The following is a 21,948-nucleotide window of genomic DNA, read 5'->3' on the forward strand; positions in this document are numbered from 1 at the left end:
CAACTGAAACTAACACAAATTGTAAATCAACTATATTCTGATATAAAATAAAAATGAAAAAAACAAAACAAACGATTAATCTGTTTCAGCTGCCTCTTTAAAACCATCTCTTTGCTTAACAGGTAAAGGCTCTCCAACCACACCCACCAGCATGTGGTAAGGTGAATGGGAGCTCCACTCCCATATTCAGGGGCTCTGCCTTCCCAAGCCCTTGGCATTCCAGGGCAACACTCATCTTCTCCCCACCCACTTCCATGAGTGACAGATGAGTGGCAGACCTTGGTTCACTGGCAGAGCCAAGGTCCCATGGGCCACTCCCCAGCTGGCTGTCCCAGGCAGGTGGAATGGGAGGATCTTCATGGACCCCAGGTTAGCGCTAGAAGTAGGGTAGGGAGAAAAGACTGAAGCTCCATAGTGGTGACTCTTCCCAGTCAGAGCTGCCTAGGTGGTAGTGAGCACCCCATCTCCTGGAATAGGCAAGCAGAAATGGGATAGGGTGGGGTGGGGCCTGACCAGGATGACCTCCTTCGTGTGTGGGGGTCTCCCCACTCAGCTTTAGGAGGGGGATGGCAACGTCAAGCTGAAGGTGGCTTTTGGCTACACCAGGACGACTGGAGGTCAGACTTGGAGGGCCTCGGGCCAAGGAACGAAGCAGGAAGATGGGGACTTTGCCAGAGGCAAGGACAACTGAGGCTAGTGGTCCAAGTGCCTAGGTGGCTGGGCCAGTCTCTCCCCCTTACCTGGGGAGGGGGTCTTGAAAGGCATGGACCTTCTGGTCTCCATAACATCCCTCAGGCTTTAACCTTCCCCTTGTCCTATCACTTTGGAAAACAGGAATTTCCTTTCAGGGTCCCCATAGTAACTGATCTGTTTCCACGGTGACCCCACACTTCCACATCAGCTCCCCAGTTGCCATAAAAACTCCAGGGCTTACCAGCCCCTCCCCCAACCCTGGACTCTGTGCTACTCTCCCCATCACCTCAGTCCCTCCGTCTTCAGTTGCCTCAGTAATAAAGGCAGGTAGGAGGAAACCCTGGTTGCCCCTTTAAGGTATGGAAGAGGGTTGTGGGGGGGGGTCAAGCACCAAGGAGGTCCTTTTTTCCCATTTCAAGATGGAAAACTGAGGCACAGGAAGAAATATGACCCAGCTAAGGTCTCGGAGGGAGCAGAGGGCCTGACTAGGTTTCCATGAGGCAGTAGAGCTCATCAGTCAGGGGTGAGGGACCAGGGAGGGGCGGGCAGAGCAAGGTCAGCTCAGGCTCTGACCCGACCTTCCTGGAACCCTGAGTCCTCAATGGCATAAGCAGAGAGTTCAGCCTAGGCTCCCCACCTGTACCCTGAATGTTTGTCCTGTCCTGACTTTGGAGACCCTAAGTGCCCCTCAGCTTTCATGCTCCCCAATGCTCCCTTTCACTGGAGGGCTACTGAGCAACACTACTGCTCCGGCCTGAAAGAGGGCTACTCATCTGCAGAGTTTGCATAACCTTTACAGGCCACCCAACTGCTAGCCTACTGGGTGCTGCCCCAGTCCCCTTATCCTCTCCCCCACCTCCTAAGCCCTCACTGGGGAAGCCCTGCTGGGTTGAGTCCTCTGGGTGTGCCCCCACCCATCCAAAGAACTTGCCTCTCATAGTTCCCACTGCCGTGTGCTTGCTCCTCCTGTTCCTGTGCGCTCAGCCCTCCAGGCCCAAACGCAGTCCTCTGGTAAGACATCCCTGATCAGTCACCCAGACATCCAGCTAATACCCAAGGAGCACCTACTAAATGTGAGGCGTGGGGAAACCGCAGAGTAGCAAGCACAATGAGGGTTCAAGTGGGGACACGCCTGGGCTGAGGTCCAGCTTGGGCTGCGGGAACAGGCGGGGAAGGCCTCCTCAGACAGGAGGGAGAAGGCTCCAGGCAGAGGAAACAGCTTGTGCCGTCCCATGGTGCAGGCCCACCTGAGTCTTCCCGCCCGCTGGACTAGACCTTTCCTGGGTAAAGGAACACAGGATGGAGGCTGGGCCAGAGCTCTGCCAGACTCCGCCCCAAACCTGTCCGACGACCTTGGTCCGACCCTGCCTTGGTTTCCCCACTAAGGCTCTGAGGGGCTCAGACTGAGTGATGTCCAGGGTGCACTCTGGCCCTCCTTCCTCCTTCAGTAGCCACCCACAGCCCCCTCGCCCACTCGTGGCCCCAAGAGGTAGGGGGTGAGCAGGCCTGAACCTGGGGTCTGTGAGGGGAAAGGAAGGGCAGAAACAGGGGTGCTCCCAGGGCGGGCCTAGACCCACAACTGGGGAAACAGGTTTGCCAGCTGATGTCAGCTCTCACTGTTGAAGGGAGGGGCGAAAGTATTGGGGGAGCTTACTGGCTGGGTAGCTGGCCGTTTCAGGGGTCTCTTAATACCCTCTCTCAGTTCAACCCCTTTACCTTATCTTCCCCTCTCCCCCAAGCACACACACAATAGGTCCCTGGCAGGGCTCAAAGTAGCACAGCCACCACTCCCTGGGAGCTCAGTACAGAGGGTGGAGACCACGTTCCGGGAGCAGAGGCAGGACCAAGCCGGCAGGAAGGCAGTGCTGGGAGGCTGGCTGGAGCTTCCTCTCCCCAGGAAACCTGGCCCCTCCCGGCTCCTGGGTTCACACTCATATCCTGGATTTGTTTGCCTGGCCCCGGGCCGTACCCTGCCTGCCCAGGCTTCTAAGGCTACAACCAGCTAGCCTGTGCTCCACACCTGCCCTGTGAGGTGAGGAGCTGGAGGGGGCGAAGGGACTCAGCACAGATGAATGCTAAACACCTGTGAGGGACTGACCACTTGCAGAGCTCAGCTAGAAGGGGCAGCAGGAGGTAACCACGTCGGAGGTACAATCCTGGGAAACTGCCAAGACACCCTTCCCCAGCAGCATGCCACCCAGCCTGAAGACCCACCATTAACAACCCGCCGACTCGTCACCTCGTTCAAGCCCCCCGTCGCCTGATCACAGGTGAAGAAACTGAAGACCAAGAACCTGCCCACGACCACGGAGACAATCAGAAGCTTGATTAACATCCCTCAGACTCATCACCTTGTTCAAGCCCCCCTTTGCCTGGTCACAGCTGAAGAAACTGAAAACCAAGAACCTGCCCATGACCATGGGGGCAATCAGAAGCATGAGGGCCAGGGGCAGGTTTCCTCCCAAATCTTTTGCTCCTTCACAAGGACCAACCTTTGGAGATGGAGACAGAGAAGCTGGGGTGAGGGGATCCAATGGGGCAGGGAAGCAGGAAACTTCTCTGGCCTGGACCAGCCATACTGGCTATCCCTCTGCACAGTCCAGGCCACCCGAGGCCAGGACTGTGCCAAATTTACAGATATGGAAGCAGAGGCTCAGGGGTGTAAAGAGCATGCCCTGGGTCACACCAAAGACAGACTCTACTCCATGCACTGCCTCTTGCCGGGTGCCTGGACTTCGCACCACTGAAGTGGGCTCAAGAAGCTATGGCCCTTATGGCCTGGACTCCTGATCCCTGGGTCCCAAGTCCTGGCCTGCAGTCCTGGGAGACAGTTGGCTAGCCTCTTCAGAGGGCCGGCTGATTTGAGCATGAACTTCCCCCTAGTGATGAGATCAGGGGCACACAATAGTGCATTGTGCCCAAGGCACACCTGAGCCAGGAGTATGATGCCAGGCAGGTGCAGGGAGGAAGGCTGGTGCTGGGTGAAGGGGAGGGGGGTCGTTACCCTGGGTTCTCTCCTTGCTGTGAATACAGAAGGAGAGTGGGGGCCTGTATGTGCGAGACACAGTTTGGGGTACACCTGGGTCAGAGTTGCTCCCTTCATCTTCTGAGGCCACTTGAGGTAGTCTCTGAGGAAGGACGGGGAGCTCAGGAGAAAATGGCCACCCTCCATCCCTTTCAAACATCCCTCCCATCTCACCCGCATTCCCCATTTTCATCCCCAGCATCCAAGGCGAATCTTTTCTTTGGGCTGGACACCCCCCTCCCCCGTAATCCACACCCTGCCCCCCGGGGGTTGGGGTGGGGCCACCTGGGGTCAAGGAGGAGCTCACCACCGGCAGTTCGCCGCAGGGTTATCTGAGGAGTTGACTCAAGTCAGACAGAAGTAGAGACGCCTCCCTTGCATGCCTGAAGCCCCCCAGCCCACTCAGACCCGTCGGCCATGACCACCCAACTGGGCTGCGCCCACAGGAAGGGCAAGCCTAGATGCAAAGTAAGCCTCTCGCCCCTTCCGACCCGGCCAGCCTTTTTTTTTTCCCGGGCCTCAGTATCCCCATCTGTAAAAGGGGTAAGTGCCCTGTCTTGGTCCAGGCCCCTCTCCTCAGGGACAACCGAGGCTGCACTGTCCCCACCCAAGAGGCTCCTGTGAGGTGCGCGCCCGCGAGGGCCGACCCCCAGGTATAAGTGCCAGAGGCACCAGCCGGCCGGGGGCGCACACGTGCGTGCGGAGCCCGAGCACGCCCGGCGCGTGCGTATACACGGCCCAGGTGGCGCCGGGCGCAGGTGCAGCAGACGCTGGGCGCGCGGAGCTGTGGGCACGGCGGGCTCACCTGCGCGTAGTAGAGTAGCCACAACTCGTAGAGCCGCTCCGAGGCGGCCATGGCCCGACCAGGCTCCGACCCTGCTGCACGCCACCTGCCGCCGTCGCCGCCTCCTCCGCGCCGCCCGCCGGTTGCCCTCGGCCAGGCCCATGGGCGGAGGGCGTCACTCCAGGGCGGAGCGGCGCGGTACTACTGAGGGAAGTAGTACTGGCCGCCGTGGCGCTCCTCCTCCTCCCGGTCGGCCGCCGCCCGGCTTCCTGCGCTTCTGTAGCCGCCACCGCCGCCCCGCCTATCCCGGGACCGTGCAAAGGGCGGGGAGCCCGACAGAAGGAGGAGCCTGAGGTCAGGGCGGCACCGGAGGGCGCCCAGCAGCCCCGCCCCCCGCAATCCGCTCCCTCCGGAAAGGCCAATCTGAGCCGCCCGGACTAAGGGTCGGGGTCAGGGATTCCAGATTCGCCCTACGTCTAGATCTAACCGGGACGCAGCCCACCTGGCTGGAATGGCCACCATTCGTGGAAGGGACAGGCTCGCGGGATTGGGGGCAGGGGCTGCGGGCTGCGTGCAGATGGGCAGGGTCCTTCAATATCTAACGAGGACAACAACCGTGACGACCACTTGTAGAGTTTACCACGTGCCAGGCGTTGGTATAAGCGCTTATGGGGAGACCGAAGTGTCACTTTTTTAATCCTGTTGTTAGTGGAGCAGGATAGTGTGGCAGGAGGGCGGGGCGGGGCGGGGGCGGGAGGAAAAACAGCAAGACAAGCCTGAAATAACTCTGGGGGAGCAGTTCCCTCCATCTGTTGGGCAGATCCCTGGAAGATTTAGGTACTGCTCGCCTCGCCTGGATCCCCTCCTCCAGGAAGCCTTCCTAGATACTCCAAATGGAGGCACCCTCCACTCCAGGGCTCAGCACTTGATTCACATTTTTTTTCTTTAACTTCAAGAGGTTAAAGGCTAAAGGGTACTTCATGCTTCTGTTTAACAGGCAGAGAAACTGGGGCCCAAATGGGCCAAATGAGGACCACCTGGGCAGTATGGACAGGGACAGAGGCCTGACTTTCCAGAACCACTGCCACCATCAACCCTGGGCCTCTTCCCCCACCTCCCCCTACCCGCCCTGGGAGGTGAGGAGGGCCCATGATGTTGGGCAGGGGTGAGGCCCTTTGTTGGGGCTGAGGGGAAAGTTTGTGGGACCCAGAGAGTTACCATCAATTGGAGGAACTGACCAGCCTGGCGCCCCCTAGACTTGGGTGGCCAAGAAGAGACAGACTCTGTCCTCATACCCATCCTGTTCTGTCCTCCTGGCTTCTTGGGCATCTCCTCCACTCTGGCCTTTTCTTCTGCCCCATCCATCCTACTTCTGACATTTCCTGAACACTTATTACATGCATATTGGGTACTACCTGCATACCAGGCCCCAGCAGGGCACCCCACCCGGTGCAGGGCAGAGGGCACCAAAAGGCCCAAGTTACAGAGGTCATGAGGGTCGTTTGTGGGGGCCATCTGGACAGGGGTCTGTGGCACTGGGGGTCTCTGAAGGGAACTGGGAAGCAAGGAGTGGGTGTCCACCTGCTGTCAGCGTGGGAAGGGAGGCTGCAAGCAGGGAACAGCTTTGCTGAGAGACAAGTCACTCTCCCCAGGTGGGAGGAGGTGTGGCTCTGGGGACCTGGATAGGCTGTCAGAAGATACTGACTTCAGCCAAAGTGGTCTCTCAGTTGTCAGGGCATGCTAATTAACTTGGGAAGGGATACCCTGGCAGCTCCTGCTGGGAAGCAGTGCACCTATTGGCGGAGGCCAAACCAACTCTCAGCTTAGTTCTCAGGAACTAAGCTCAGGGTGGTCCCTTAGGGCCCACTGGGCCCAAGTTGGGGTTTGCTCTTCTCCAGGTTAGGTAGTCTGACCCTGGGTACTTTGCCACCCCGGGGGGGGGGGGGCGGGGGGTTGGAGGTGGGAGGGGATCATCCATGAACCCAGAGGAAAATGGCCATTCAGCCAAGCCCTGCTCTGCTTAGGTTTTGTCTGAGCTGAGAGTGGACAGAGAAGGGCCCAGAGGCCCATGAACAAGTGCATCCAGGAAGCCACTGATAGCTTAAGAGGAAAGGAGAGGCAGACCTCTTAGGCTGGGGTCGGAGTAGAGAGTGAGGGAAGGCTTCTTGAAGGCATTCGAGTCTTTAAGAATCAGGACAAGTGGACAAAGATGGGGCAGCGCATTCCAAGTGGCCAGCATGGTTGGCGCTTAGGTAAAACCAGAGCGATTGACGCGCTCTATCCTCCTTCACTCAGGTCTGGTTCCTCTTGCCGCTTTTTCCCTGATTGGCATTGGACGAATCAAGCCTTAAAGCCTTCTTTGCCGACCCCCGACGAGCTAGACGTTTTGTGGGGGAGGAAGAGGGCGGGTCCTCCTGTAGCAACTCAGCATTGGTTGGCTTTCAGGACTTCCTGCTCTCCCATTCTCGTCCCTGGATTGGCCGTGAGGGGTTCGTCTAACACCTTGGGCCTGCGCGCTGCGGGACAAGAGAAGAGTGGGGGCGGGGGGATGTCTGCGGGCAAGATGGCGGCTGCTGCGGCCGGTGTGGGCCGGTTAGAGGAAGAGGCGCTGCGGCGAAAGGAACGGCTGAAGGCCCTACGGGAGAAAACCGGGCGCAAGGTGAGGAATGCAGAGTGAGGGCCGTGGCTGAGGTACCCAGCATTTGGATCCGGGATCGGGGCGAGAGGGCAGGTGACTACTGGGAAAAGGCAACTGCCGGGGACGCGCATGCGCGCTGCTGGAGCATGCGCACGGCGTCGGCGCCAGCCCAAGTCTGCGTCTGCGGGAGCGGTACTATGCTTCTGCTAGTGCTGTCGCGCGTGCGTTGGTATGGTAGGGCAGTGGTCGACGCGCCGCAGGCCCTTTGGCTCCTGTCCGGTGTTTCCCGTGTGGATTTCCAGGGCCAGTTTTAGTTTCATATGCTCGTTGGTTTAGGCGTGATTTGTTCGTGTCTGAGCACGCTGAATCTTCCGTTTTCCCGTGACCAGCCGGCCTCCCATCGTGGTGAAATTCCGCGAGTCTGGCAGACTCTCCCCTGTGTGCCAGAGCGCCTTGGGCAGGGCAGTACGGGACTGCTCTGGGCGCCCGGCTGGATCGTTGAGTACAAAAAACCAGAAGGAAAGATCCATGTCTGGGTTAGGGTAGACCTAAGGGAAAGAGGCGGGCGCTTAGTTCTTTACCAGGCTCTTCTTTGGGGATGGACCTCCTAGTCCTATTAGTTGCCAAACTCGGAAGCATTTTTCCTTGGTCTTTTTTGACACCAAAATGGTCTGATTCCATTTCTACTTCGTTGTTCTTTCCGAAGTAATCGAGAGGAAGGAGAACTCTGAAGTTCACTACTTCTGTGCGAATCCTGGTCCTGTCACTTGGGGTTGTAGGATTTGGGACTAACTGCTTCATCGCATGAGCTCTGGTTTCTTCATGTCTCCAGCGGAGGATAACAACCCCTAAACATTCATTCTCACTGGGTTATTTTGAGATCTAACAGGATAATCTGTTAGATTATCTGTATTCAAGAGCCGTAGAGCGTATATAGAGTACAGAGGATGGACGTTGTTCGTTCTGCTGTTTTGGGGTGGGCAAAAACTTTGTCCTCAACTGTACAAAATACAAAGGATATTAAATATCTAGACCTGCAAGGAACGGGGGGAAACAGGGACTCCATTTTCCAACTAAAAAAAATCAGGCAGGTTGGTTTGGCCCGTTTCCTTTCTGTATGGCTGTCTGGTGTTCTGCGAGAAAGTGTAAGGGGAAGTAATAGAAAGTGAAAGCCAGCGGGATTGGCTTCTGTTTTTGTTGGCAATTTGTCGGCTCTGGCAGACAGTTATCCCTGCAAACTGCCTGGCCTAGGGATGCTCAAGACCTCAGCCTTTCAAACAGTAGCTAGTCAACCCGAGCTGTTTCCTTGGATTTAGGGTCCAGATTATGGAATTGGGTTTGAGGGCAAAATACAAAGGACAAAATGGCATCCTCAGGCCCTCTTACAATGGGAAGGATGCCCCAGGCTATCAGGAAAACTGGCCTTTTAAGAGGGATTCTCTCAATGCGCTGAAAATATGGACCTATTTTTTTTCCTTTACTTTTAAAAAAATTGTAGAATATACATAACATAAAATTTACCATTTTAAGTGTGCAAATCAGTGACATTAAGGATATTCACAATGTTATATAATTATACCACTATTTCCAGAACTTTTTATCATCCCAAATGGAAACTCTGTACCCATTAAACAATAACTCCCCTTTCCCCTCTCTCCCCAGTTCCTGGCAACCACCATTCTTTCTGTCTCATTGAATTTGACTACTCTAGGTTTCTCATATAAGAGAATCATATACTACTTGTCTCTCTGTGACTGGCTTATTCATTCAGCATAATGTTGTCAGGGTTCAGCCATGTTGCAGCATGTGTCAGAATTTCATTCCTTTTTAAGGCTGAATAATATTCCATTGTTTGTATATACCGCATTTTGTTTATCCATTTATCTGTTAGTGGGCATTTGGGTTGCTTCTAGCTTTTGGCTATTGTAAGTAGTGGGTATACAAATATCTGTTTGAGTCCCTGTTTTCAGTTCTTTTGTGTATATATCCAGAAGTGGAATTTTGGGATCATACAGTAATTTTGTGTTTAACTTTTTGAGGAACCGCCATGTTTTCTGTAGCTGCCACATCATTTTACATTCCCACCAGCAATGCACAAGGGCTCCAGTTTCTCCACACCCTTGCCAACACTTTTTTTTTTATGTTTTGTTGGTTATACACATCCTAATTGTGGTTGTAGTTTTGATTTGCAGTTCCTTGATGAGTAGTGATATTGAGCATCTTCTCATGTGCCTATGGCCATTTGTGTATCTTCTTTGGAGAAATGTCTATTCGATCCTTTGCCCATTTTTAAATTGGGTTTTGGTGGTTGTTGAATTGTAGGAGTTTTAATGTATTCTGGATATTATCCCCTTATCAGATGGGTGATTTGCCAATGTTTTCTCCCATTCCCAGGGTTGTCTTTTTACTTTGCTGATAATGTCCTTTGATGCACAAAGTTCTAAATTTTAATGAAGTTCAGTTTATCTTTTTCTATTGTTGATCCTGCTTTTGGTATCATACCTAATAAAGCATCATCAAATCCAAGATCATGAAGCTTTCCCCTGTGTTTTCTTCTAAGAGTTTTATAGTTTTAGCTCCTACATTTAGGTCTTTGATCCGTTCTAAGTTAGTATTTGCATATGGTATAACATAAGGATCCGGTACATTCTTTTGCATGTGAAGATCCAGCTTTCCCAGTACCACTTGTTGAAAAGACTGTCCTTTCTCTATTGAATGTTCTTTGTAACCCTGTTGAAAATCATTTAACCATATATGCAAGGGTTTGTTTCTAGTCTCTCTATTCTGTCCCATTGCTCTGTATGTCTGTCCTTATGCCAGTATCACATTGTTTTGATTACTGTAGCTTTGTAGTAAGTTTTGAAATCAGGAAGAGTGAGTCCTCCAACTTAGTTCTCTTTCAAGATTGTTTTGGCTGTTTGGGATTCCTTGAGATTCCATATGAATTTGAGGATAGATTTTTCTATTTGTGCAAAAAACACCATTGAGATTTTGATAGGGATTGCACTGAATCTGTAGATCATTTTGGATAGTATTGTGATCCTAACAATATTAAGTCTTCCAATTCATGAGCATGGGATGTCTTTATGTTTATTTAAGTCTTTAATTTCTCTCAACAATACTATTTTTTTTTAAGCCTTTGTTTTATTTATTTATTTATGGCTGTGTTGGGTCTTCGTTGCTGTGTGAGGGCTTTCTCTAGTTGCGGCAAGCGGGGGCCACTCTTCATTGCGGTGCGCGGGCCTCTCACTATCGCGGCCTCTCTTGTTGCAGAGCACCGGCTCCAGACGCGCAAGCTCAGTAATTGTGGCTCACGGGCCCAGCTGCTCCGCGGCACGTGGGATCTTCCCAGACCAGGGCTCGAACCCGTGTCCCCTGCATTGGCAGGCAGATTCTCAACCACTGCGCCACCAGGGAAGCCCAACAATACTCTTTAATTTACATTGTACAAGTCTTTAGCCTCCTTGGTAAATGTATTCCAAAGTATTTCATTCTTTTTAGTGTTGTTGTAAATGGGATTGTTTTCTTAATTTCCTTTTCAGATTGCTGATTGCCAGCATATAGAAATACTGCTGATTTTTGTTCATTGATTTTGTATCCTGGAACTTTGCTGAATTTATTATTTATCCTAACAGGGTTTTTTTGTTTTTGTTTTTGTTTTTTTTGTTTTGTTTTTTGTTTTTGTTTTGTTTTTTTGGTGGACTCTTTAGGGTTTTCTGCATATAAGATCATGTCATTATTGAACAGAGATAATTTTACTTCTCTTTCAATTTGGATGACTTTTATTTATTTTCTTGCCTAATTGCTCTGGCTGGAACTTTCAGTACCATATTGAATAGAAGTGTTGAAAGCAGGCATCTTGTTTCGTTCCTGGCCTTAGGGAAAGAGTATTCAGTCTTTCACCGTTGAGTGTGATGCTCACTATGGGTTTTTCATATATGGTCTTTATCATGTTGAGGAAGTTTCCTTCTATTTCTAGTGTTGAGTGTTTTTATCATGAAGGGGAATTGGATTTCATCAAATGCTTTTTCTTAATCAATTGAGATGATCGTGTGGTTTTTTTCCTACATTTTATTATCGTATTATGTTGATTAATTTTGTAAGTTGAACCATCCTTGCATTTCACGAGTAAATTCCACTTAGCCGTGGTGTGTAAACCTTTTAATATGCTGCTAAATTCAGTTTGCTAGTATTTTGTTAAAGATTTTTGCAACAGTATTCATAAGGGATATTGATCTGTAGTTTGGCTTTGCTATCAGGGTAGTGCTGATCTTATAGAATGATTTAGGAAGTATTTCCTTCTCTTCATTTTTTTCGAAGAGTTTTAGAAGGTTTGGTGTTAACTCTTTAAGTGTTTGGTGGAATTCACCACTAAAGCCATCTGGCCCTGGGCTTTTCTTTGCTGGGAGGTTTTTGGTTACTTATTCAGTCGTCTTTTTAATTATAGGTCTATTCAAATTTTTTATTTCTTCATGAGTCAGTTTAGTTACATCGTGTGTTTCTAGAAATTTGTCCATTTCATCTAGGTTATCCAGTTTGTTGGCATACTGATTACTACTTTAATTGGTTTAATCTTCACAGTTCTGACTTCAGAAAGCTCATGGCTGTGAACTCATTTTGGAAAAATGTACATTTGGAAATCACATGACTTTCCTCTTGGAATTGAGAGCTCACTGGCCTTTGGAGTTTCCTTGCATTCATTTTAAGAAACAAGAGTTACTGTGAAGCCACAATTTTGATTCCATTGGAAGCTTTTTCCTTTCTTGGCATGTGTATCTAGGAGCCCCTGATTTTTCCACTCGTACAGTCCTTTCCCTGCTTAGAAAGCGAAGTTAGAATTTTTAGTTGACTCTTCGGTTTCCATGCAGTGGTGTCAGTGGTGCATTAGCGGTAGGTGATGAAATGTTGTTTGGTTTGTTTCAAAATGGGTTATTAGAGCTAGTAATCCATTCCTTCAACAGAGGTGTACTGAGCACCTACTGTGCACCAGTCATTCAGGCACTGGAGGTACCACAGTGAACAAAGCACACAGAAGTCTGTGCCCCAAGCAGCTTTCATTTAGCTGGGGGCACAGATGGTCAAGCAAAATGTATCTAGTGTTAGACGGAGATGGTGTTATGAAGAAAAGGAAAGAAGGAAAGAGAGATGGGGAGTACAGGGTGCTCCTATTTTACTCTGTAGCTCTAGCAGTTTAATTTCTTTATTAAAGGCAACAGTGTTTTCAGATTTAACATGGCTAATGATACCGCCTGCCTGGCTTATCTTATCTGGTCTTGATGACAGCCTTGAGAAGAAGGAAGAAGGAGGGCTAATTTATAGGTGGCAGCACTAAGGCCAATAAATGGGTGGCGGTTTTATTTGTCACATAAGGAGGAGGTATCCCAGGTGAGTGCTGGGGTTAGGAGGGACGATGAGAACAGGTGGTGGCTCTCTTTATGCACTGACTTGGACTGGTTTCTCAGAGGCAGGGTGGGGGCAAGTTGAGAAGCTTTCCTATATAATTTCTGATTCCTTGAGGTTTTATGAATTACATCCCCAAAAAACAATAGTGGAAAAAGAGTATAGACCCAGGACTTCCCTAGCAGTCCAGTGGTTAAGAATCCACGCTTCCACTGCAGGGGGCACAGGTTTGATGCCTGGCTGGGGAACTAAGATTCTGTATGACGCATGGTGTGGCCAAAAATAAATAAATAAATAAATAAATTTTAAAATAAAGTAAAAAAAAAAAAAAAAAAGTATAGGCCCTAAGTCCAAGCTGCCCGTATGTACATGCTTTAATCCCTACTGATTAAGATCCCAATTAGTCCTGATTCTGGCCCTTCTTCCCACTGACAAGGATGGGTGTAGCCTTATTTGCCACGGTTCTTTTTTTTTTTTGGTATTTTTTTTATTGTGGTAAAATCTGTATGACATAAAATTTGCCATTTAACCATTTTTCATTGGCATTAAGTATATTCACAATGTTGTGCAACCGTCACCACTATTTCTAAAATGTTTTCATCACTCTAAACAGAAACTCTGCACTCATTAAGCAATAACTCCCTATTCCTCTCTTACCCTGGCCCCTTGTAGCCTCTAACCTACTTTCTGTCTCTCTGAATTTGCCTGATGTAAATACCTCATATAAATGGAATCTTGCAGTATTTGTTGTTTTGTGTTTGGCTTATTTCACTTAGCAAAAGTTTTCAAGGTTCATCCATTCTAGTATGTAACAGGGTTTCATTCCTTTTTAAGGCTGAATAATATTCCATTATATGTACATACCACATTTTGTTTATCCAGTCATCTGTTGATGCACACCTTTTGGCAGTTGTGACTAATGCTGTCATTGGTGTATTGGTGTACTTTTTGGTGTATAAGTATTTGTTTGAGTCCGTGTTTTCAGTTCTTTTGGGTATATACCTAAGGAGTGGAATTGCTTATAATTCTGTGTTTAACTTTTTGAGAAACTGCCAAACCATTTGCCAGAGCAGCTGTACCATTTTCCACTACTACCCGCAACGCATGAGGGTTCCAATTTCTCTACATACTTGCCAACACTTGTGATTTTCCTTTAAAAAATATAATTATAGCTCTCCTAGTAGGCGTGAAGTGGTATCTCACTATTCGTATCTCACTGTCATGTTTTTTGTTTTTTTTTTTAAATTTTATTTATTTATTTATTTTTTGGCTGCTTTGGGTCTTTGTTGCTGTGTGTGGGCTTTCTCTAGTTGCGGTGAGCGGGGGCTACTCTTCATTGCGGTGCACGGGCTTCTCATTGTGGTAGCTTTTCTTGTTGCGGAGCACGGGCTCTAGGCATGCGGGCTTCAGTAGTTGTGGCACACAGGCTCAGTAGTTGTGGCATGCGGGCTCAGTAGTTGTGGCGCACGGGCTTAGTTGCTCCGTAGCATGTGGGATCTTCCCGGACCAGGGATCGAACCCATGTCCCCTACATTGGCAGGCAGATTCTTAACCACTGCGCCACCAGGGAAGTCCACTATTGTGGTTTTGATGTGCATTTCTCTAATGATTATTGCTGTTGAGCATCTTTTTATGTGCTTATTTGCCATTTGTATATGTTCTCTGGTGAAATATCTACTCATGTCCTTTGCCCATTTTTTAATTGGGTGGCTTGTCTTTCTGTTGTTGAGTTGTTGATTTTTTTATATACGCTGGATAGTAAACCATTATCAGGTATGGGATTTGCAAATATTTTCTCCCATTCTGTGGGTTGTCTTTTCACTCTCTTGGTAGTGTCTTTTGATGCACGAAAGTTTTTAAAATCTTGATAAAGTCCAAATTATCTTTTCTTACCTTTTGTTACCTGTGTTTTTAGCGTCATATGTAATCTCCACAGTTCTTGAGTGACGTTACTTTTGGGGTAGATGCCTGGGAAAAAGATAGTCAAGGGTCTAAAGTCTGAGTTAGTTTTTCAGTCCACAGTCATTTCTTGTGGGACCTGGGAGTGGGGAGGAAGTACGGCCTGCCTACTGTGGGCAGATAGGAAGCAAGTGGTCTCCTCCCTCAGGGAGGAAGTGGTGCCCCACTTTTAGTTCAGTCTTCTGATGTTAGGACGAGGCCTCTGTGGGACAGACTCCAGGGTCGAGCGCTGCCTCAGCCGCCCCTGTTGATGGAGAGTGCCTGTCTGCCCCATGGGGTGGCTCCCTGCTGGCCCCCTAGACTCTGTGCAGGTCCTTCATTGATACCTTCTGTGCACATGGTTTTGCTGGAGGCGTCAGGGTTTCGGGCATGAGGTTGATTTTCCTCATGGTGTTATCTTCCTTCCCCCCCCCACCACCACAAGACTATAAACTTATAATTTAGTGTAGTGTGGAGGAATCAGTCCTGAGATTGTGACAGATGGACTCAAAATTATAGTCATGAAGTTTCTGTGTATTATTCAGCAGTAAAGCTCCATCATGGTTGTGCAGCTTAGCAGTTTTACAAAGTGCTTCCTTGCTAGCCCACCTGATGCAACTGATTTGAGAGGGGGCAAGACAAGAAGAGGTTCAGGTGCCCAAGGTTATGGAACATAAGTGACTCTCCTGGATTCCAGCCCAAGCAAGACCCCCTGCTAGAGGGGGCTTTTATGCAGGGACAACCCTGCTTGTAGCAGCATCCTGTAGGTCAGCCAACCCAGGTTGACAGGTGGAAAGGCCACATACGATGTTCGACTGTGCTCCTGGGGTTCATTTCCTGGGAAAGCCAAGCTGGGTCCGGGGAGGCTTCATGGGAAGGCAGAGTGGAACATGGGCTGAGTTGTGGTGGATGGGACTGGGAAGGGAGTATTAAAGTAGCTGGAGAGGAATGTTCCATGGGAGCAGTTCAGAGATGGGAACATCCAGGGGCACAGAAGGGAGAGTGGGGGATGCTCCAGAGGGTTTGACAGCAAGCAGTTGGCAGGGATTGGGGCAGGGATGAGGTCTGAAAGTGCTGCTGGGTGCTTTGGTGGCCAAGTTCTGCAGGAGCCAGGGCTTGCAGCTGCAAGGGCGGCCAGCTTGCCCGGGCACATATTTCTGTATTGCAGTATTTGAACCTCATTTCTTGATGCTCATCCAGAAGTTCCAAGCTGGGTGAGTAGGTGAATAGTTCAAGGCTGTAGGTGAAGTTCTGTGGCATCTCTCTACCATGCCATCCAGCAGAGCACTGTGAGGCCACTTTCTTTTCTCACCTCTTCCTCAGCAGCCAAATGGTGGCTTCTGAAGGTGATTCACTTGGCACAAACACTTGCCCCTTGGCTGTTGGCTCTACCGACATTTGGCCTGTATTAGGCTGTCTCTTTCTGCCCTGAGACAGGGAGACTGGTTGTCAGCCTGGCCAGCCCCTCAGGGGTTGGATGTGATCTCAGGGCCAAGGTCTGGCTGTCAGCTTTCAGGTTCAACAGCAGTTCCTGTTTTTCACCTGGCTCTAGAGACCAGAGCAGCACTGTTCAGTGTTCTACATATAATCTGTGCTGTCCAGTACCATAGCCACAAGCCACATGTGGCTCTTGAGCCCTTGAAATGTGGCTAACAGGACATTAATTTTATTCCATTTTAAGTAGTGTACATTTGAACAGCTACACTTGACTTATGGCTGTCTTATAGGATAGTGCATCTCTGGAGGACTTGCTTCCTCTGGTCCGTCTCGTAAGAGACCATGTCTCTACCTAACTCCCATTTATTGAGAGCTAAGAGGGAGAGGGCAGGTGGAAACCCAGGGGACCATCAGATCAGCCTGGGGGGCCTAAAGTCCAATGTGCTATACATTGCACCACAGAGCCAGGTCTTGGGGGGCCTAGAGTTGGGGCAGAGGGCTTTGAAGTTGTCAGTCTGCGTGGCTGGTGTCTCCAGCACATGCGTATCCCTGACCTTCTGTGTGTGCACCCAGTGCAGTTAAATGCTGACCATTCAGCAGTACAGTTGTGATCTTCACACTCAAGGAATGTGCATATGGAGAGTGGGAGCAGTGCCAAGGCAAAGGGGAGCACGTTGAAACTTTCTGACTTTGGTGTGCCGGGGAAGGTCCTGGCCGGATGGGGGCAGAAGAGGGAGCTGGAGGGAAGGGCTAGCAAGTGGGGGGGGGGGCAGAGTAGGGCAGTGAGGGGGGCTGTGGAGGAGAGCCCAGTGAGCTGGGGGGAGTCTGACTTGTCCACGTCCTGATCACCTCTCAGGAAGTTGTCTCTGTCCCCACCCCATGTGGCCACACCCCATGCCCAACAGCCTGATTGCTAAGTCACTTGAGGAGGTGACTGCCTCTTGGGTTGAGAGCCTTTTGCAGGTTGGCAGTCACAACATTTACACGGCCGTTTGTGACAGGATCTCGTGACTTGTTCAGTCCCCAAAGCAGCCCTTTGAGGTAGGTGTTGGTTTCTCCCTATTTAATAGACAAAGAAACCTGAGGCTGAAGGGACCTCTTGTGCCAATGCTTTGCCGTGTTGCCAATCCTGGATGGTCCCTTAGGCCCTGGCCCTGTATCCCTCTCCACTCCTCAACCCAAGGTGCTTGGGAACAATCGGCCCCCAGGAAGGGGTCTCCTTCCCATCACACACAGAAATTGCCATCAGGCTGCCTGGTGGGAGCTGCCTGGCTTAGCGGAGAGCATCTGCTTTGGAGCCAGGTAATGTGGTTCAAATCTCAGCTCCATTCATCACATCTTTGGGATAGAAGCAGATCTTCAAAACTCTGAGCCTCCCTATCCTAGACATGGCTTCTGACCTCTTCAGTAGCTAGGAGCACAGAGAAAGAGGTCCAAGAAGTGTCCAGCTCAAGATCTTGCCCATGGGCCTTTTATAAACATGGGTGTCTGTCCTTTATCCTCTGCCCTCTTGGAAGCAGGGAAGTCAAGTGGTCCTCCAGCCCTCTCTGCTGAGTGACAGTGGGTGGAGCCCGCTCTGTTTCCGATGGAAGCAAAGAGGACATCCTCCTGGTACCCTGGCTTTACTCAGCCTAGCCCTAATTCCTTGAAGGTGGAATTCATTTTTAGTGCAAAATGTTAGATTAACAAAGTGGATTTGCAGAGCTGCAACCTTGACGAGGTGTGCAGTTCCCATTCATCTTAAGGACTGACCTTCTCTTCCCCACCTCTGCTCAGACCCTAAGGTCTTAGAGCCAGTGAGAGAGAGAACCTTGTGGGTGGGAGGTTTGGGCTCCCAACACAGATACCTGTTGATGAACCAGTGTTGAAACTTTGGATTCAGTCATCCCCTTGGAGGGCCGTGACTTGTTCATTTGTAAAATAAAGATGTTGGTTCAGTCAGAGGTCCTCAGACCTACCAGTGCATCGGGATCACCTGGGGAGACAATTTGCAATCTCTTCTCTGGCCCCATCCCAAACCTCCTGTCAGGATCTTAGAATCAAAGCATTTTTAAAGTTCCCCAGATGATTCTGGTACAGCATTTTTCTGGAAATCTCTGATCACTCCCCTGACATTCTCCCTTGACAAAAGGAAGTAGAACATCTCCTTTCCCTGGAGCATTAGCTGCCCTTTCTGACTGCAGGAACTCTGCAGCCAGCCACCAAACAAGTATTATTGAGCACCAGCTGTGTGCCAGGCCCTGGGGATCTAGCCTGTGAATAAGACTGCCTCCCTGCCTCCAGGGGCTTCCATGGGAGGAGTGGGTGGTTAGTAAAGTACACGTAAACAGGGAAGATAACGTCAGGAACTTGTGAGGGGCTAGGATGGGGGTGGGGGTGGGGAGTGTGCGCGCGCGCTGCACAGCCGCCTTCGGTTGGGAAGATCTCTCTGAGTGGGAGATTTGAGATAGAGGGGGTAGGAGTGAGGGGTGGGGGTGGGAGTGGGGGTGGGGGTGGGAGGGATGGGATGCCAAGATGTAGGGAAGAGCCTTCCGAGCTAGGTGGAGCTTGGCTTGTTTCAGGGGCAGAAAGAATCCCTGTGTGGCAGGAGTAGGGTCAAAGGTTGGGGGCGTAGGGTGGGCATGAGAGTAGAGAGGCCATGGGAGGCTGGGGCCGCAGGGGCTGGACCTCCCTCTGAGGGTGATGGGGAGCCACTGGAGGCCTGAGCACCCGTGCCCTGCCCTGACAGTGTGTGGTGGTAGGAGGCTGCTGCGTTAGCCCGGGTGTGAGGCAGTGGCCCTCGGACAGGGTTCCGGGACGTCCTGACAGATGGGCTGTGGGGTGAGTGAGCTGAGTGGATGGCGGGACCTGTTCCTGAGATAAGTCCAGGGGACAGTGGTCTTGAAGGGGAAATCAGGAGTCCAGTTTAGGTCACTTTAGGCCTGAGACGACTATTAGACATCTAAGTGGAGAGAGACTGGCAGGCGGGCATCTGGACTGTTGAGAGGTGCTTGTGTAGTAGGATTTGAAGCTGTGGGGCTAGATGAGGGCCCCTGGGTTCAGAGCTTAGACAGCAAAGGGGGAGAACTAGGGGCACCATCACTGCCCTGAGGCTCGCCCTGCGGGCGTTTTGGAGGAGTTGGCAGAGGAAACTTAGAGGGAGGGGGCAGTGGGGCTGAGGGAAGCCAGGTGAGGACTGGGATGGCTTTGGGCAGGACAAGGTGGCAGGCGAGCTTGGTCCAGCTGTTTCAGGGACGTGTGTGTGGGAGGGGAGGGTGCCAGTGGGGTCCAGGCCGGCTGGATAGGGGTGCAGCATGGCAACCACAGCCTCACTGTGAATTGGGCCTCCTTTCCACTGTAGCAAGGCCTCACTGGACCCCAGCTGTAAGACTCACTGGTCTCTCAGGAGAGGTAGTGCAGGCTGAGGCAGTGCCCCTGTGGCTTGGCTCTCTGGGCTGGCCCAGTGTTGTGGAGCAGGCGGTCTTCCTGCTTCCTTCTCTTTTGCCCTTACCCATCCCTGTGGGTGGGCAGGCCCCGAGGGCTGCTCCCATTTGAACTGAGTGCTGCCTCTGAGTCAGGCTGGTGGCTTCTCTGAGGTTCCCTGCACCAGGGTTGCCTAGGCAGATTGCATTTGCCACCTTGCCTGCTACTCTGCTAACTCTGAGACCAATGGGTAAATCTCCTCGTGTTCCTTCCTGAGCTTACACTTCTTCAGCCGGAAGAGGGCCACGGTAACCCCAGCCCCCCAGGATGAAGATGAAGTGAGGTGGTGGGTGCAGAAAGGTGTTGAGAAATGAGAAGTGTGTATGTGCGTTTATTCTTTCTGCTGTACTCTTGTTCTACCCCCAGTGAGGACCCCTTTACTTTACAGATGTGACAGTGGAGACCCAGAGAGGGTCAGGGGCTGTACAACGTCACACAGGACCGCCCCCCTGGAGATGGGCACAGAGGAGCCCACCACCTCATGGCTGAGTCCCGTGGAGCCGTCCCGATGGGGTGGAACTGGTGCAGCCTCCCCCTTGGAGCTGTGCAGGGAGGGGCTTTGCCATGGGCTGCAGGGAAGAGAACGAGACCTTCCCTCAGCTTGCTCTGCTATCGTGGGGAGAAGCTACTGAGCTGGGCAATGGGTGAACCTCTTTCTAAGTTTCCCCGGGAGGGTAGGGCTTCCCGAGGTAGATGCACAGCTGTTCTGGCTCCTTTACAGTTAAGCTCACCTGCGGTGGCTGAGGCAGCCTCATGTAGCAGAAGGGACCCTGGACAGGAAGCCAGAAGACAAGATCCCTCTTTCTTGCTCCTCCACTGCACTGACACAGTTATTCAAGCCTCAGTTTCCCTTTCGGGTGACTTCTGTGGCATTACAAGATGTAACCAGGTGTTCTCAAGGCCCCACTGATGGGGGACAGGAATTGGAAAGCAAAGGAATCTTGAAATTCAAGCTGGTGTGTAATCTTTGTGTTAGCTTTTGCAACAGAAGAATTTGTGTGACCTTGATGGTGAATCCCTCAGTTGTATTCGCTTGTCTCCTAGAGTCAGGAGGGTGTGAGGGAGTGTGCTTCCCTCTTGGTGTCCAGGTAGCTGTCTTCTTGGTGTGCTTGGGGGCCCCGAGATATTCTTCTCTTTGGAGAACTTACTTCTTACTGTCATCTAGACAGAATTAGCCCCCGCTTTAGGTTTTAATGATTTATTTTTGGTTTCTAAATGGATGTCAGTTTTTCTGTTTTAACAACAATGAAATGGCACTAAAAATTTTTTTTAAAACTCTTAATTGAAGTATATTATACATAAAGAAAAGTACACAAATCAGCTCCGTTATTTTCACTAAGTGAATACACCCATGTAATCAGTAACTCACATCAAGAAACGTGGCAGCATTCCAGAATCCCCCTCCTGCCCCCACCAGGTGCTTACATCTCAAGAGTAATCAATCCCTTGGGACTTTTAACACCAGAGTTTGGCTTTTCTTACTTTAGAACCTTATGTAAATGGAATCATACAGCACATACTCTTGTATCTGGCTTCTTTCATTCATCATTATGTGTGTGGGCTATTTTATTGAGTGTGGCATTACTTCATTCTTATTGCTGTACAGTATTCCATTGTTTGAATACACTGCATTTTATCCATTCCACTCTAGGTTTTCAGGGTGGGCCTATTATGGATTATGCTGCTATACCCAATCTTGTGCATGTCTTGGTGAATCTATGTACATATGTCTGCTGGGTGTATGCCTGGGAGTAGAATTGCTAGGTCATAGGGCATATATAGGGTAGATACTGCCTAACAGTTTTCCAAAACGCCTGTACCATTTTACACTCCCACCAGCAGTGTATATGAGAGTTCTCTCTAGCACCTTTGTGGTTTAAATTTGCATTTTCTTCCTAACTAATAGAGTTCTGTATCTTTTCATATGTTTATATGAAGTACCTGTTCAGGCCTTTTATTGGATTGCCTGATACTTTTTCCTATTGATTTTTAGGAGTTCTTTATTCCAGTCCTGGGTGAGTCCTTTGTTCTGTATGTGTGCTGCAACTGTCTCTTCTACCGCCTCTGGGCCTTCACTTTTCTTGCTTTTAATTACATTCTTTGATGAACAGAAGTTCTTCATTTAATGTAGGCCAGTTTATCAATTTTTCCCCCTAATACCTTCTATGGCCTATTTAAGGAAATGGTTGCATACTCTGAGTCATGATGATATTCTCTTATGTTATATTCTAGAAGTTTTACTGTTTTACCTGTCACCTTTAGATTGCCAGTCCATCTGGAATTTATTTATTTTTACATGGTGTGAGGTAGAGGTCAAGACTTTTCCCCCATATGGATATCAGTGACTCAGCACTACTTATTATTTGGCATTTGTTTTTTTAGAAAGAAGACTGTTTCCTTGTGAATGGTTGGCATGCAGGGTCCTTGATAAGCCATACTGCTAACCTCCCACATCTTGATAATAGTTGTAGTTACTATAATAATAATAGTAGTAACTAATTTTTTTTTTTTTTTGAATGTTACTGAGTCCCAGTTCATGCCAGCCCCTCAATAGACAGGCAGCTCCTTGGG

General features: G+C 50.0%; 2 protein-coding genes across 4 annotated transcripts in view; one reads left to right on the plus strand and one right to left on the minus strand.

The window, feature by feature from the left end:
• The window catches only part of NBEAL2 (neurobeachin like 2), a 30,535-nt gene extending 25,745 nt beyond the window's left edge, over positions 1-4,790 (minus strand). For all 3 annotated transcript variants that reach the window (XR_009009565.1, XM_057555241.1, XM_057555238.1), the window contains exon 1: positions 4,524-4,790. Coding sequence is in view for 2 of the 3 variants with exons in the window: in XM_057555241.1 (XP_057411224.1) it covers positions 4,524-4,574 (51 nt within the window). In the remaining variant the exon portion in view is untranslated. The remainder of the gene's footprint in view (positions 1-4,523) is intronic.
• A 2,220-nt stretch (positions 4,791-7,010) lies between these two features.
• Positions 7,011-21,948, plus strand: part of CCDC12 (coiled-coil domain containing 12) — a 46,853-nt gene continuing 31,915 nt past the window's right edge. Inside the window, exon 1 of the mRNA XM_007168845.3 lies at positions 7,011-7,161. Coding sequence (XP_007168907.1) covers positions 7,051-7,161 — 111 coding nt within the window. The 5' untranslated portion in view covers positions 7,011-7,050. The remainder of the gene's footprint in view (positions 7,162-21,948) is intronic.

This window comes from Balaenoptera acutorostrata, chromosome 10 (assembly GCF_949987535.1).
Source record: "Balaenoptera acutorostrata chromosome 10, mBalAcu1.1, whole genome shotgun sequence".
Classification (NCBI taxonomy): Eukaryota; Metazoa; Chordata; class Mammalia; order Artiodactyla; family Balaenopteridae; genus Balaenoptera; species Balaenoptera acutorostrata.